Source organism: Zea mays, chromosome 3 (genome assembly GCF_902167145.1).
Source record: "Zea mays cultivar B73 chromosome 3, Zm-B73-REFERENCE-NAM-5.0, whole genome shotgun sequence".
NCBI classification, from domain to species: Eukaryota; Viridiplantae; Streptophyta; class Magnoliopsida; order Poales; family Poaceae; genus Zea; species Zea mays.
In genome coordinates, this window is record NC_050098.1 from 99943519 (window position 1) to 99959605 (window position 16087).

At 42.6% G+C, this 16087-nt stretch overlaps 1 protein-coding gene across 1 annotated transcript; it reads left to right on the plus strand.

Moving 5' to 3' along the window:
* Nucleotides 1–5817: 5817 nt before the first annotated feature.
* LOC103650436 (stromal 70 kDa heat shock-related protein, chloroplastic-like) lies at nt 5818–14276 on the plus strand. Its single transcript, NM_001367263.1, has 8 exons — nt 5818–6508; nt 7416–7668; nt 8156–8235; nt 8859–9001; nt 9110–9208; nt 9328–9517; nt 13061–13459; nt 13692–14276. The coding sequence occupies exons 1-8, from the start codon at nt 5960–5962 to the stop codon at nt 14088–14090; spliced, it is 2112 nt and encodes a 703-aa protein (NP_001354192.1). The 5' UTR covers nt 5818–5959; the 3' UTR covers nt 14091–14276.
* Nucleotides 14277–16087: the final 1811 nt, after the last annotated feature.

Consider the following 16087-nt stretch of genomic DNA (forward strand, 5'->3'; position numbering starts at 1 on the left):
AGAATGTTTAGCGTACAACTTTCAAATATGTTTAATTGATGATGAACTCTACCGCTAAACTATCGATGATATCCTACTTAGACGCTTGGGCCTAGATGATGCTATATTTGCTATGGCCAAAGTACATGAAGGGATTTGTGGTACTCATCAATTGACTCCAAAGATGAAGTGGCTACTAAGAAGATCCGACTTCTATTGGCCTAACATTATAGCTGATTGCTTTAAATATTACAAAGGGTGTCAAGTATGTCTGAAGTTCGGCGATTTGCAACTAGTCCCGACAGCTCAACTACATCCTATTATCAATCCTTGAACCTTTAGGGGGTGGGGTTTGGACTTTGTAAGAGCAATTCATCCTTCGTCATCAAAGGGGCATCATTTTGTGTTGGTGACCACAAACTACTTTACCAAATGGACTGAAGTTGTTGCTTTAAAGAACATGACACATAAATAGCTAATTGAGTTTATAACTGAGCATATCATTCATAGATTCGGCATTCCCCAAACTTTGACTATATACAAGGGGACTTCTTTTATGTCAAAGGAGGTACATAAGTTTGCTGAATTGTATAAGATCAAATTGCTCAATTTCTCTCTATGTTATGCTTAGGCCAATGGACAGGCCGAGTCTAGTAACAGAACATTGATTAGCCTTATAAAGAAGAAAATATCTCGTCATCCTAGGCACTGGCATAAGGTTTTGTTTGAGGCTTTATGGGCTCATAGAATATCTAAACATCGTGCTACTAAAGTCTTTCCTTTTGAGCTTGTTTATGGACAGCAAGTTGTTCTGTCAGTGGAGATAAGCCTAAATGTTGTCAGGTTTGACAGACAGAACGATCTAGTTGTCGAAGATTATTATAATTTGATGATGGATAATATTGATGAAGTAACCGACAAAAGGTTGGTGGCTCTAGGAGAGATCGAGAAAGAAAAGATCATAGTTGCTAGAGCTTACAACAAGTAGGTCAAGGCTAAGTCATTTCAAGTTGGAGATCTGGTATGGAAGACCATCTTACCACTAAGAAGCATAGATCGGAAATTCGGCAAATGGTCACCAAGCTGGAAAGACCCTTATAGAATCACATAGGTGATAGTAGGTAATGCATATATGTTGCAAACTTTGTAAGGTGAGGATCTACCCAAAGCACTGAATGGTCATTTCTTGAAGCAATATCATCCTAGTATGTGATAAGATGCTTAGAAAACCGATGTTGTCACATCGAGTTGTTTTCAACCTGCACCAGTGCTTTTGGTTCGCTCAGCTTTCCCAAAAGGCAGGGGCATGTGTTGAGCCGTTTATGGCACTAGGCACGGCTGAACGGTCCAGCCCTGAGGCCCAGCCAATCTAACCTACGAACGGTTCGCCCTTAGGCGTGGATAACCCGCGATTAGATTAGATCATGCAGATTAACTCCTATCTCCACGCATGTTTATCCCTCTAAACTCGTGGGAGTTGTTGGAGGATGCCTAGGAACGGGTTCATACCTCCCCCTTATATATTTGAAGGGGTACGACCGGTTTATCAACCAACAATCAAACCAAATCAATATATCTTTTGTTCCTTTACTTTTTGCCTTATTAGTAGACAGTAATGTAGCCTTCTTCACATCAATCTTCACCTCTCTTCAACTTTGGAGGCATCTTGGGTGGCCTGCCGATCCCAAGACAAAGCCTAGGATCTCTCCTCCCTAATGAGGCCCCTCCTAGGGAGTCAGATTCAGGTGCTATTGGCGAACGTCGCCACCTCTGCGCACACACAGACTGTCCGACCACTAGGCGCGAACCGTTTGGCCACCAGACATGGACCGTCCAACTCAACATGGAGAAGACTCTCAGCTCCTGTCGTAGGTCGCGAACGTTCGGCCCTAGGTTGTGGATCGTTCGCGTTGCCGCAAAGAGCACCGCCGCCGATACACCTCGCAGTGATTGACACCCACATCAACATCAACAACATATTTGTGAAATTTTTTCAAAAGAACCAAAATATAAAAAAAGATGGAACCCCTTCCAAGCGGTCCTCACGCCTCTCCCTCACAAGTCACAACTCTGCAATCAAGTGCCCCGTTTTTTGTATTTTAGCCCCTTTTCCGAAAAAATTTCATGTTTAGACCCCTGGACGACTTAATTTCGTTTTTGGACCCTTTGCTCGGCGTCGTAGGCCATGGCACCGAGATAACACTGCTTGGTGCCACAGTTTGTGGCGCAGAGGGACGTGACTAGCTGGCTGGTGAGGGCTAACACGATGCTCACATGTCACCTAGCTCGGTGCCATAGATCTTGGCGCCGAGCTGGAAAGTCCTATAAATCGGAGATTTCCTGGCCGAGAGCTACACCCGACCACTTGTTTCCCTCGTTTCCATCTTCATCCATACTACCGAGAGGTGCTCCAATCTTCGTATTCGAGATGGAAAACTTTAATTTGATCCTTATATCTTGAAGACCAAGGTATGGTGTCTCACTGATTCATTTGTTACGTATATTGCATTGTATGGTTTCGGTTAATTAGTTTTGATTGGTGTGCATATTGCTATTAATTATGATTCCTAGGATATATGGTTGATATGATGACTACAGTTTGTTAGATAGTTTGTGAATCATGGGTTTATAAAATCTTTAGGGTTTGGAAACTATGAGTACCATGGTATTGGTAAGTTAAAATCATTTTTGCTATTTCTATATAGTTGTGTTAAGGTATAATTGTTTCTTAGATGAAAGACATGTATCAGGAGTCATTGTGGCAGAATAGAGGTCGTCCTCGGGAGTTATATCCAGATGCATCTTGTAAGGATGCTCATGTTCCTCATGATCTTCATGTGCCTAATTGTGACTATGGCATACCGACTTAAGTATGTCAATCCAAACATCCAGACACGGCTGCTCGCTGCTTATACACTTGTGGCGGTTTTAATGTACATAGCTTATGACTTATGTGTTATTGATGTTTACTAGATGTGTACTAATGCTTCGTTCCATTCCTGTAGGATCACTTGAGGTATTTTTTCCAGTGGATCGATGGTCCTGATAAGTTTGACCATCGATATCTCCTTTTCGCTAATTGGTTGTGCGGAAGGAATACACATGAGCGTTTTAAGTGTTGGGTGCCTCCTCCCCCAAACCCGCCACCAATGATGGATGAGGAGAAGAACTTAGCCACAGAAAGACGACTGGAGTCTCTGCCTTGGTGTGATTGTGGAGATCGTGTTGTGGTATGTGAGGACACCGTGAAGTACTTCGTGTGTCCCAACAGTAATTATGTAAGTGCATAACAAATGTCCAAAATTATGTTAGTTTTTGCACAAATTTACTAATTTATTCTCCTGCAGCCATACAATGGACGTAAGTGTATTTTCAGAGAGTGGTTGTATGGGCTAAGGTCCAACTGGCCTGAGCTAGAGGCAAAGGAGAAGAAAAAAATGAGTGGGGCAGAAGAGTGGAAGTCCAATCCTATACTCTGTAAATGTGGTATTGAAGCTAAGTATGGACTAGTTCGTTTTGAGCTTAGTGTGGGTTATTTTTGTGGATATGGTAGATTACGATGAGGTTGATATTTGTTTTTGATTGCATGAGCTGTACTGTTGTATCCGTCCTTACTTATTGTTTTTGTGTAGGAGATGAGGAAATGCAGCTGGGAGAGATACGCCGAGAAATAAGAGGTGATGCATACAATAAAGTCAAAGTGACTCATGGGATAGAAGATGCGTTGTGGATCTCAGCTTGTTGATTCCTACATTAAAGATCACAGACAGGAGATGCGTAGGTTCGTGGAATCGCTGGGTTATGGCAGCCCGATGCGTGTTGAGCGTAGGAGTTTGAAGGCGGCAAACGAGAAGAGAGCACAAGAGGCAAGGGAAATGGAGGCGACTAGAGCCAAGAAATAGATGTTGGGGAATCTTACTGATCATCTGAGTGCAAGTGAGTGCGAAAAAGGCGTGTTGGTTTTGCTTGTACATTGTATTTATCTTGTCTATGATAACTTATTTGTCTCAATATATTTGCAGAGATTGGATGCGCCAGGAACTATATCGCAGACATCACCATTACCTTCTTCATTCCATCAAAACTAAGATTCCCATAAACATTTTTCTCCACATTTCCTCCATGGTATAATGTTATTAGGACGTTCATCTATTGCAAAAACGAATTCATAACTCAATAACCATTAAATATGGTACCTGACTTACACTATCAACTAATGCCTAACTAATTACTAATCTCATCTACTAATATACTAATTCCTAAATACTTAATAAGTAATAATCAAGTAATAACTACATACTAACTAATAACTATATACTAACTAATAACTAACCACAAAAACGAATTCATAACTCAATAACCATTAAATATGGTACCTGACTTACACTATCAACTAATGCCTAACTAATTACTAATCTCATCTACTAATATACTAATTCCTAAATACTTAATAAGTAATAATCAAGTAATAACTACATACTAACTAATAACTATATACTAACTAATAACTAACCACATCAAACAGAGTAATATAATTAAAGAATACTGTGCGAAAATAGGGTATACCTGAGGTTCCAGTGGAGACAAGCTACCGATGGCGGAGGTGGAGCCTGATGGTCTCGTATCTACAAAAAAACATATTACTCCAAGTAATAAATCCGGCATCACCTTCCCTATACAATGAGGTTTCTGAAACCTGCAGAGAAACGAACAACACGATGGCTGACATGCACACTCTACAATTGAGATAACAACACTATGACAGACATATACAAGAACATTCACTAAATATACTCACAAGTAATAGCTAACTATATACTAACAACTAAATAGCTAGCTAACTACATATACTAACAAGTAAATAGGTAACTAACTATACATTAAACCAAGTGAACATGTGCTAACTAATACTAAATTACTAAATACTAACTAACTACAAACTAAAGAAATATATAGTAACTAAATGCTAACTAAATACTGCAAACTAAAGAAATACTAACTAACTACAAACTAAAGATATACTAAATGCTAACTAAATACTAAAATACTAAACACTAAATACTAACTAACCACTAAACTAAGTAAATACTAACTAATTACTAAACCCTAAACACTAAAGAAATACTAACTAATTACTAAACTACCGATGCAGGAGGTGGCGGTCCGGAGTGGTGTGCTTACCGGCGATGGCGGTGCATGGGAGGCGACGACTGTCCGGCGAGCAGGCCTAGCGGGGCACGGGAGGAGCAGGCCAGGCGGTGGCGGTCCGGCGAGGGAGCACCTCGTTGGCGCGGGCGGCGCGAGGGCGGCACAACGACATTGTGGCGCGGGCGGCAGGCCGGCGTGGAGCGGGGCTCGAGTGACGACGGGGGGAGCAGCGGGCTTGGGCGGCGGCGGGGCTCCATCGGTTCAGTGAGAGAGGTTAGGGAGATAATGGAGAAAGAGAAACTGCCCCGGCGTTTAAATACTAGCTCGACGTCAAGATCTGTGGCGCCGAGATAGCTGCCACGTCGGCTCCACGAAAACATCGCATCAGCCCTCACTAGTCAATGAGTCACGTATCTTAGCGCTATAGACTGTGGCGCTGATCAGTATTATCTCGGCGCTATAGACTACGGCGCCGAGCAAATTAAAAAAAAATTAAGACGTCAGGATCTAAACATGATTATTTTTTTTTGGAAAAATGGCTAAAATGCAAAAGAAATTTGGACTAAGTGCAAACGGCAAACCCCAGTTGTTCAAAACCTCACGCTGTCTCCACGGCCTCCGCCGTCGCGACCCGCAGTGCATGCCAACTTCCTAGCGGCAGGCCCCACACGTCAGCGTCTAGCCAGTATAAACTTTCCTCCCTCCGTCCCTCCTCCTTCCCCGTCTTATCCCCTCGCCCCTCCTCCCCTCCGCCGCTCCCCCCAGTCCCCACCTCACCTCGTCAACCCCCTCCTTGGATAGGGTTAGAGTTCCCCCGGCACGAGCGCGAGCCATGGCCTCCTTCACCTGCTCCCAGGTCGGCGCTGCGGCAGCGGGCGGAGCCTCGCCCTTCCTCGGCTACCGGCGGCGGAGCGGCCCCGGGGGCGCCATTCCGTCGAGCTCCCTCTTCGTGGGCCGGCGGTTGGCGGCGGTGCAGATGCGCGCGCCCTCTCGCGGGGTCCGCGGGGGCTCCGCGCTGCGGGTCACGTGCGAGAAGGTGGTGGGGATCGACCTGGGCACCACCAACTCCGCGGTCGCCGCCATGGAGGGCGGCAAGCCGACCGTCGTCACCAACGCTGAGGGTGCGCGCACGACTCCCTCCGTAGTGGCGTACACCAAGACAGGGGAGCGCCTGGTGGGGCAGATCGCTAAGCGCCAGGCGGTCGTGAACCCCGAGAACACCTTCTTCTCTGTCAAGCGCTTCATCGGCCGCAAGATGTCTGAGGTCGACGACGAGGCCAAGCAGGTCTCGTACGGCGTTGTCAAAGACGACAACGGCAACGTCAAACTCGACTGCCCCGCTATTGGCAAACAGTTTGCTGCCGAGGAGATCTCTGCGCAGGTAACTTGTTATGTTAGATAGGTTTTCTACTCTCAGCTGGTGGATATGCATTTTACTTTTACTGTATTTTTTTCATGGGACGACTTGTACAGAAATTAGAGTTCTGAGGATATGGGTAAATGCTACTCTTGTTGTCATTCAATTGCAGTTTTACTAGAGAATAGCTCCTGGACCTGGCAAATCATTTGTTAAGGTACACCAGATCCAGATGGATGCTTTTTGTAATGCAAGTGGTTACATTGCGTTTGAGGTAAAAGGTGTATTTTGCCACATAAACACTGAGTGAATTTAAAGTAAGTTGTTTTTGTGTTACTAGGCACCCAGTCTGTGTTAGAATATTTGGTAATGCTATACTGTTCTGATTCTTTGGAGAGTTAGTGCCAGTTTTGAATGCATGGATTTTTTCCCCAGAAGGCTGCATATGTAAAATTCTGGGTGCACCAAACTGGGTTTATGTATTTTGATTTCAGCTTGAAAACAAATGGCATTGTGATATGATTTCTATCAACATTGTGGTTTGCTTGAAATTTCTTTGCTTCAGTTACGCAGTTGGTCATTTGTGTTCTTATGTACTTATGACCTGGGGGAGTGAGTTTTTGAATGTATAAGAATATGGCACACTATCATCTGTATAGAACTACTTTTGAGTTGCTACTAGCTACCAGTCCAGTAGATGTGCTATACTTATCATTTTACTTTTGTAGTAAGTTGTACATTGGGAATTAGCTGGAGCCAAGGGCCTCTCCTTCTTCCCAAAGTCCAGGAGAGGCCCTTGGAGTCCAGTAGATGTGCTATTTTAGACCTTATTATCTTCTTCTTAATATATTTAAGGCGCAGTTCCCCTGCGCTTTCGATAAAAAAAAAGTAAGTTGTACATTTGACTTATCTTGGTTTATTATCCGAACAGGTTTTGAGGAAGTTGGTGGATGATGCATCTAAGTTTCTTAATGAGAAAATTACAAAAGCAGTGGTTACAGTACCAGCATACTTCAATGATTCACAAAGGACAGCAACTAAAGATGCTGGCCGCATTGCAGGACTGGAAGTTCTCCGTATTATAAATGAACCAACTGCTGCATCATTGGCCTATGGGTTCGAGAAGAAAAATAATGAAACAATTCTAGTGTTTGATTTGGGAGGTGGTACCTTTGATGTCTCTGGTAAGCAAGTGTTCCACCTAATTCTTTCTTTGTTTATTATTGCTTTACTTCTGAATCATACGGATAATAATCATCTCATATCATTGAGATAAACCTTTTGCTTTCAATTGGTTCAGAACTATGTGCTGAATATTTATTCAGCTGTATGAATTGCTCAACATTTGTTTCATTTTGCCCTGATTGACTTGTGAGGTCTCAAATGGGTTTTCAGTAATATTAGTGCAACTCTTACTCTGTTTTTGCTCAGTTTGAGCTATAACGTGTCAAATGATGTCCCAGGAACATTAGTGGTACTTTATGTTGCTTAACTCTTTGAACCAGGTGTTTTTGTTTTCCTTCGATCATGTGGGATCATGTGGATGAACATGTTCCATTTATATTTTTCTTAATGAGAGTGGCATTCTCTGCCAGTGTCTTACTATCATGTTCTAAATGTTTTTTAAGATGTTTATGCTCACATTATAACTAAAGTAAAGCCGTTCTGCAGTATTGGAAGTTGGAGATGGTGTGTTTGAGGTGCTTTCCACATCAGGTGATACACACCTTGGTGGTGATGACTTTGATAAGGTTTGACAGAATCTTCTGTTCTTTAGTAGGTCGTTACATGGGAACTTGAACTTTCTCGGCACCTGCCATTTTATTGCTTTGTATGTTGTTATAAGTATTACTGTCATACTGTGACATTGTTTCTCTTACCTTTATGTCCTTACTTTTCGGTAAATAATCCCTCAGTAACAAGCGCTATGTAGGTTTCTCTCTATGATTCACAATGTACAAATCTTAGAGTTTATTTATTTCTATTTTTGAATTTGTTTGAATTCCTGATAGATTAAATCGGTAACACGTAAAAAAGTGATACTGGTGTTAGGCAGAGTAGTATTGCCTTGCCTAAAACATAAGAATTTCATCTAGGTGCTTGATGAGATGAACAATGATCATGAGACTCAAGGATGCATGACATGGTATCTCAATTTTTATGTTTTAGCATGTCAAATTTTATGTACTAGGCATTTAATTACTCTGGCCTTTGCTAGACAGGTTTTGACCTCCTGCCTAGTGCCTAGCATTTCCTTTGAAACATTGATCATATGGAATGCCAAAATCTATATAAGTATCTAACTACATACATTATGCAGTTTTAAGGGAGATAACTCTCAAGTATATTGATATTTTATCCTTGACTTGTTCAGAGAATAGTAGATTGGCTTGCTAGCAACTTCAAGAAAGATGAAGGTATTGATCTTCTGAAGGATAAACAAGCCCTTCAGAGGCTTACTGAGGCATCAGAGAAAGCTAAGATGGAACTGTCAACGCTGACACAGGCAAATATTAGGTAGGCTACTTTCAGTGTGTTTACAAAGTGTTTAAACTTGAACAATGTCTGCTGTGCTGTTGATCTACATCATTTCAAATTGCTTATTTCTGAATGCCTTAAACGCAGCCTGCCATTCATTACTGCTACTGCTGATGGGCCAAAACACATTGAGGCAACCCTCTCGAGAGCCAAATTCGAGGAACTATGTTCAGACCTTATAGACAGGTAACTGTGACCATTCTGTTAGTATTTTGTGCCCACTGCTTTTTGAAAATTGTCTCTCTACAATCTTCTATGTATGACAATTTTTTCAAAGGTTTTGCTGACGTTTGTTTTGGTTACAGGCTTAAAACTCCTGTTAATAATGCCTTAAGAGATGCCAAGTTGTCTGTCAGTGATCTAGATGAAGTTATTCTTGTGGGTGGATCCACCCGAATCCCTGCAGTTCAAGAACTTGTGAGGAAGCTTACTGACAAAGATCCCAATGTTACGGTCAACCCTGATGAGGTTGTTTCTCTTGGGGCAGCTGTGCAGGTGATTTTCTTTATCCTCAAATGTTGTTTATTGTTGCAGAGCATAATCCTCACATGGAGAGCCCCTACAACTACAACAAAGCCTTTTAGTCCCAAGCAAGGTTGGTAGGGTAGAGTTGAAACCCAACCAAAACCACAAGTCAAGGTTCAGACACATGGATAGCTGTTTTCCATGCACTCTTATTTAAGGCTAAATCTTGGGTATATTCCACCCTCCTTTAGTCCTTTTTCTCTCTTCCCATGTCAAATTCGGCCTTCCCTTGCCCCTCTTTCCATTGCTATCGCGCCTTAGGATCCCACTACGCATTCATGCCTCTGGGAGTCTTCGTTGGATTCGTCCAAACCATCTCAGTTAGTGTTGGACAAGTTTTTCTTCAACTGGTGCTATGCCTAGCACTTGTATCATCATTTCAGACTAGATCCCTTCTTGTATGGCCACAAATCAAACGCAACATGCGTATTTTCACAACAATTATCTGTTGAACATGTCGTCTTTTTGTAGATTAACATTCTGCACCTTATCAATTCAGTTGCTTCTTAGAATGAACTAAAAACAGGCAATAAGCAGAAGTTGCTTTCACCAGCTTCTCAGATAAGCTGCTTTTTCAATAAGCAACAGCTGTACCAAACTATGCCTTGATCTTCCAAACTGACATATCCTTCCTCATGTTTAGTAGTGCCAAAATCACATCTCATATATTCGGTTTTAGTTCTACTAGGTAAAACCTTTTGGATCTAGAGTCTCCCGCTACAACTCTAGTTTTCTATTTACTCTTGCCCGACTTCATCAACTAGCACTACATTGTTCGCTAAGGCAAAAATGTAAGGGCTCAAAGCCGATTCTTGATATGGTCCTATTATAATTGTGAAGTTATCTATGTGTGCACTTGTTCGAACACTAGTCACAACATTGTTGTACATATACTTAGAGCTCGTTTGGCAGGGCTTCGGCTCTAGCTTTCCTCTGGAAAAAATCCAGAGCCCTGCCAAACACTTTTTTTAAACGTCTTACTGCGAAAGCACCTAAAAGCTAGAGCCATTTTTGTACTACAGAGAAGAAGCTACAAATAGTAGCTTCACCGGCTTTGGCACTTTAATACAGGGAGATGGCTCTGACTCTAGGATAAGCCGTTTCTGCCAAATGATTTGTGAAATGGCTTCAGCTCTACCAAAAAGATGCTATTTAGGAAAAGCTAGAGCCAGAGTTGTTTTTGGGCAAACCAGAGTCTAATGTACTTTGTTGAAACTTATGTTTGTCCAAAGCCCACCATATAACATTCTCGGGTATTTTGTCATAAGTCTTCTCCAAGTCAATGAACCATGTGTAGGTCCTTCTTTTGCTCCCTATATTGCTCTATTGTCTTATTAAGAAAATGACTTCCATGGTTGACCTTTCGGGCATGAAACCAAATTTGTTCATAGAGATTATCATTATTTATCGCAGAGGATGCTTGTAACTCTGTCCCGTAGCTTCATAGTATGGCTTATCAACTTAATTGCCCGGTAATTGGTACAAATTTGAATATCTCCCTTGTTTTTGTAGATTTGTACCATTATACTTCTCATCAAGCATCTTGTTCGATCGGAAGATATGGTTGAACAACTTGGTTAGCCATAGTTGTCCCCAAGGCACTCCATGCCTCAATTGGGATAACCATCAAGGCACATTGCTTACCCCTTTTATCCTGTTTAGTGCCTCTCTAATCTCATATTCTTGGACCCTACGCACAAAGCGCTTGATGTCATCAAAAGAGTCATCCAACTGGAAGGTTGTGTCCCCCATTTTCCCCATTGAACAAATTGTCAAAATACTCCTACCATCTATGTTTGATCTCATCCTTCCCAAGAGGTGCTCTCTTTCATCCTTAATGCACTTAACTTGGTTGAAATCCTTATCTTCCTCTCATGGACCCTACCCATCCTATATGTCCTCTCCTTCCTTCGTACTCAATCGATGGCAAGGATCCTTCTACGTCCTACCCTTTGCCACACTTATAGCTTGTTTTGCGGTTTTCTTCACTATCTTGTACGTCTCTATGATGTCCATACTCCTACCATGGTACAATCATCTACAACATTCTTTCTTCTCCTTAATAGCTCTTTGGACTTCCTTGTTCTACCACCAAGTATCTTTAGTTTCGCCTCCACTCCCTTTGTTTTCTCCACACACCTGTGAGGCCATCTTTCGAATGCAGGTTGCCATCTTCTCTCACATGTTTGCATCATCTTCTCCCTTCCAAGTGCCCTCTTTGATGACCCTTTCTTTGAAGACTTCTGTCGTGTCCCCTTTTAATTTTCACCAATCACCACTTTGTTCTCGCAATCTTGGCTTTGTTTATCCCTACATGTAGGCTTGAAAACAAAAACCACCACCATAAGCTTATGTTGAGAGGCAACATTCCCTATATATCACCTTGCAAAGCCAGACATCCTCGTTTATTCTTCGTTCTTGTGAGGACGAAGTTATTCTGACTAGAGTAGTGGCCACTACTATAGTTCACTAAATGGGATTCTCTTCCTAAAGAAAGTGTTGGCTATCAACAGGTCAAAAGTTACCATGAAGTCCAAAACTTTCTCCCTCATGATTCGTACTACCATACCCAAAACCTCCATGAATCGCCTTGAAATATGCACTCGTACCTACATGCCCATTGAGATATAATATGAAAAGCTTCTCACTAATAGGTATAACTCTAACCATGCCATGTAAGTCTTCCTAGAAACGTCTCTTAGCACTCTTATCGTGGCCTAGTTTTGGAGCATATACACTAATTACGTTAAAGACCAATTCACCCACGACAAGCTTGAATAAGATAATCCTATCTCCTTGCCTTCTACATCCACCATACTACCACACTGTTCTTGATGCTTTTACCAATCAAAACTCCATTTTTATTTGCAACTCTCCTTGTGTACTAAAGCTTAAAGCCAGTATTGTCGACCCCCCCCCCCCCCTTTGCCTTCTCACCCTTTCATTTGGTCTCTTGGACGCATAAGATATTAACACACTTCCTAGTCGTTGTCTCAACTAACTTCCTTAACTGTACGTGACCCCACATTTCAATTGCCTAAATGGATCCTATTTTGTTTGATTAGCTTCCTTACCCTTCGCAGGGCATGTGCGAAGATCCTTGCTGATGAAGCACGCCACTAAGGAAGTAGCGACCCGATCCTTGCTCACTTTACACCGTGCCTAGATTGCGACACAACACCACAAAGGGGTACTGACTCGGCCCTTTCCCATTTAAATCGACCCGGTTCTGATATGGCACAACCCTAGCCCCGACGATTTTCTTTCGGATTTCATCTCTATTAGATATAATGGCTAGGTTTAATGTTGGCTTGACAAGCCTATCACAACCCTCCTCCTTTACCAGGGCTCGAGACCTGTTATGTTGAGACATCATAGGCAGGGTTCTTCCCCACATAATTGTAAAGTTGCATTTATATTGAATTGCATTACACATTTCATTACAATGTAAGTCATCATTTTGACTCATCCAACATGCCACATTTAATGTATTCTGCTTCCATTGCACACCAGGGTGGGGTTTTGGCAGGAGACGTGAAAGATGTAGTTCTTCTGGATGTTACTCCATTATCTCTTGGTTTGGAGACATTGGGAGGAGTGATGACAAAGATTATCCCCAGGAATACCACACTGCCAACCTCAAAATCGGAGGTATTCTCAACAGCTGCAGATGGACAGACGAGCGTTGAGATTAATGTTCTCCAGGGAGAAAGAGAGTTTGTCAGGGACAACAAGTCCGTTGGAAGCTTCCGGTTGGATGGGATCCCTCCTGCACCTCGTGGTGTCCCACAAATTGAAGTGAAGTTTGATATTGATGCAAATGGGATACTCTCAGTTGCTGCCATTGATAAGGGCACTGGAAAGAAACAGGACATCACCATCACTGGTGCTAGTACGTTACCTAAGGATGAGGTATGTTACAAATCTTCGGTGTAGCATTCTTGTGTCTGACAACTGTAGTGATCTGTTGGTGCCTTGGTGGTTAGACAAGTTACCAGGTTTCATTCTTGTGCCAATGATGTGATGCTGGCTACTTTATGATGCTGTGATATCATTGTTATTTTCTACGATCATGTAGTAGACTAGTATGGTTCAGCTAATTTCTATATTGGTGCGTGAAGGCAACAACTACCTCCTTTTGCAGGTTGAGAGAATGGTAGAAGAAGCCGATAAGTTTGCCAAGGAGGACAAAGAGAAGAGAGATGCAATTGACACAAAAAATCAGGCCGATTCTGTGGTCTACCAGACTGAGAAGCAACTGAAGGAGCTTGGCGATAAAGTCCCCGCTCCCGTGAAAGAGAAGGTGGATGTGAAGCTCCAGGAGCTCAAAGAGGCAATATCTGGTGGATCAACACAGAGTATGAAGGATGCCATGTCTGCTTTGAACCAGGAGGTGATGCAGATTGGCCAGGCAATGTATAACCAGTCTGGTGCCAGTGCTGCTGGGTCTACTCCTGGTGCTGAGGCTGGGCCTACCCCTGGTACCGGACCAGCGCAGAATGATGGGGATGTCATTGATGCGGACTTCACAGATAGCAATTGAGGGGTGATCGATGCATGACCATGTGTTGAGCATGGTTGGCATAAAGGAGAGTGAGCAAATAGTTCCTTTTTTGTGTTGGGATTTTTACTGTAGGCTATCTAGTATGGAGTTGATAGCGGTAGTGTTTCGCGAACTTTTCTCGTGATTTTGACTCAACAATTGGCTGAATGCTATATAAAGTTCAAAGAAGGGCACAAGGTTTTTATTCAAATTTTAGTTGATCGATCGAATTGTTGCAACAGAAGTATTGAACAGATCAGTTGCCTGTCTATATCCTTGGCGTACTTTTTTTAAATACTAGTATTTGACAACTTTTGGGTACTAGTAGAAACCAACGTCTATGAGTCTATCAGACACTTGTAGCAAAAAACATTACAATTTCCATAAAAAACCTGCAACTTTTTTCCATGGCGAGGAAAGTGTTGTTTTTGCAACGAACCTCCAAGACAGTTATATGCTTTATGAAGTAGGCTCTAGAGTTTGATTTACTCATAATAATTACCGTTGCTTTTATGTATGAGTCATGCTGACGGTCCGACCGCTTCACCAGTCCAGTGCCATACCGGTCAGTTGGTCCAGAGAAGACCAAAAACATCCTAAACCATGATCAGCCATATGGGACAGTCCGGGCTCTTCGGACACCCTAAACCATGACCAAACACCTTCAGGCCACGATGATCCGAAATAGTTACATGGAAACAGAACACAACTAAGGTATTTGGTCGGTTGATTAAAGTTAGTTATACTTTTGACCAATTATTAGCTAAATATATCAACAAAAATACCGTTTCGCGTGACCGACCAGCAAAGCAACCTCAGTCGCCTACCCAAGAGAGACGAAAGAAAATGGTTCATCTCAAGAGGTAAGGCCAAATAAATTGGACCGAGATGTTGTCTAGCTACTCCCAAATAAACAATCAACACCACCAACATCATGGACACCTCCAATTATGCACTCATGTATCCACCAGTTTATCCACCTCATGCATTTACATGTCCACCTCCACCATAAGTGCCCAACCAAATGTGGGGAGCACCTATGTTGCATGCACAATATCTCTACGGGATGCCACAACACCCATCATGGGCGCCATCCCAAACTTCAATATTTGACCGATTGAGTGCTCCTCAATTTGGTCCCTAGGCACAAGTTTAGCAAGAATGATGGAATCCCTGGCCATAAAGGCCGACCAATCCGGCAGGGGATAGGGAGAAGGAGAAAACTCCCACAGTTGCAATTCCTGAGTCATCGGCTTCCAGTTCTAAAAAACTAGAGAGAATGACATTCGACGATGTTATTAAGGTAAGCACTATATATGTCATTATCAATGCTAACAATGAATGGTCAATGACCTTTAGTGAATCGACCAAGGGGAAGGAAGTTGCTATGGCTAGTGATGATAAAGCCGATAGCAAAGTGCCGGACGCTAAGTATTCTAAACACCAATGGTGCCCATCAGGAGTGACACGATCTCAAAAGCGTAAGCTTCAGCGGTTAAGACAAAAGAAAACAAGGAAAAAGAAGTTGAGCGGGTATATTCAATGAAACACATCCTATTTACCCTCATAAACAATGGAAAATTAAGGTCGCCAGCACTAGCACACAAGCGGCCACGACGACAGAACATAGGTTACCGGACCGTCCAACACCTCGGACTGGACTACCCGGGGCAGCGGGGACCGTCTAGCACCTGAGACAGGATCGCCCGGTGGCACTAGGGACCTTGCCTAGACAAGCAACAAGATGCTACAGATCTATCAGTCCCATTTGATGATCTTGATGACATGATAGAGGAGGAGATGGCGACTACGAGGCATCCACTGAATGACCAGGAATGAAAATTAATGTTATTACTTTTTCAGATGAGTATGATATTATCAGTGACAGTGAACTTATGATGGCTCAGTTTGCCCCCCAAGTGAAATTGACATTATTCTTGAGCCGAAGGATAGTATGAAAGCGTCAACCTTTCTGGCAAAGTTAGAAATAAACCTCC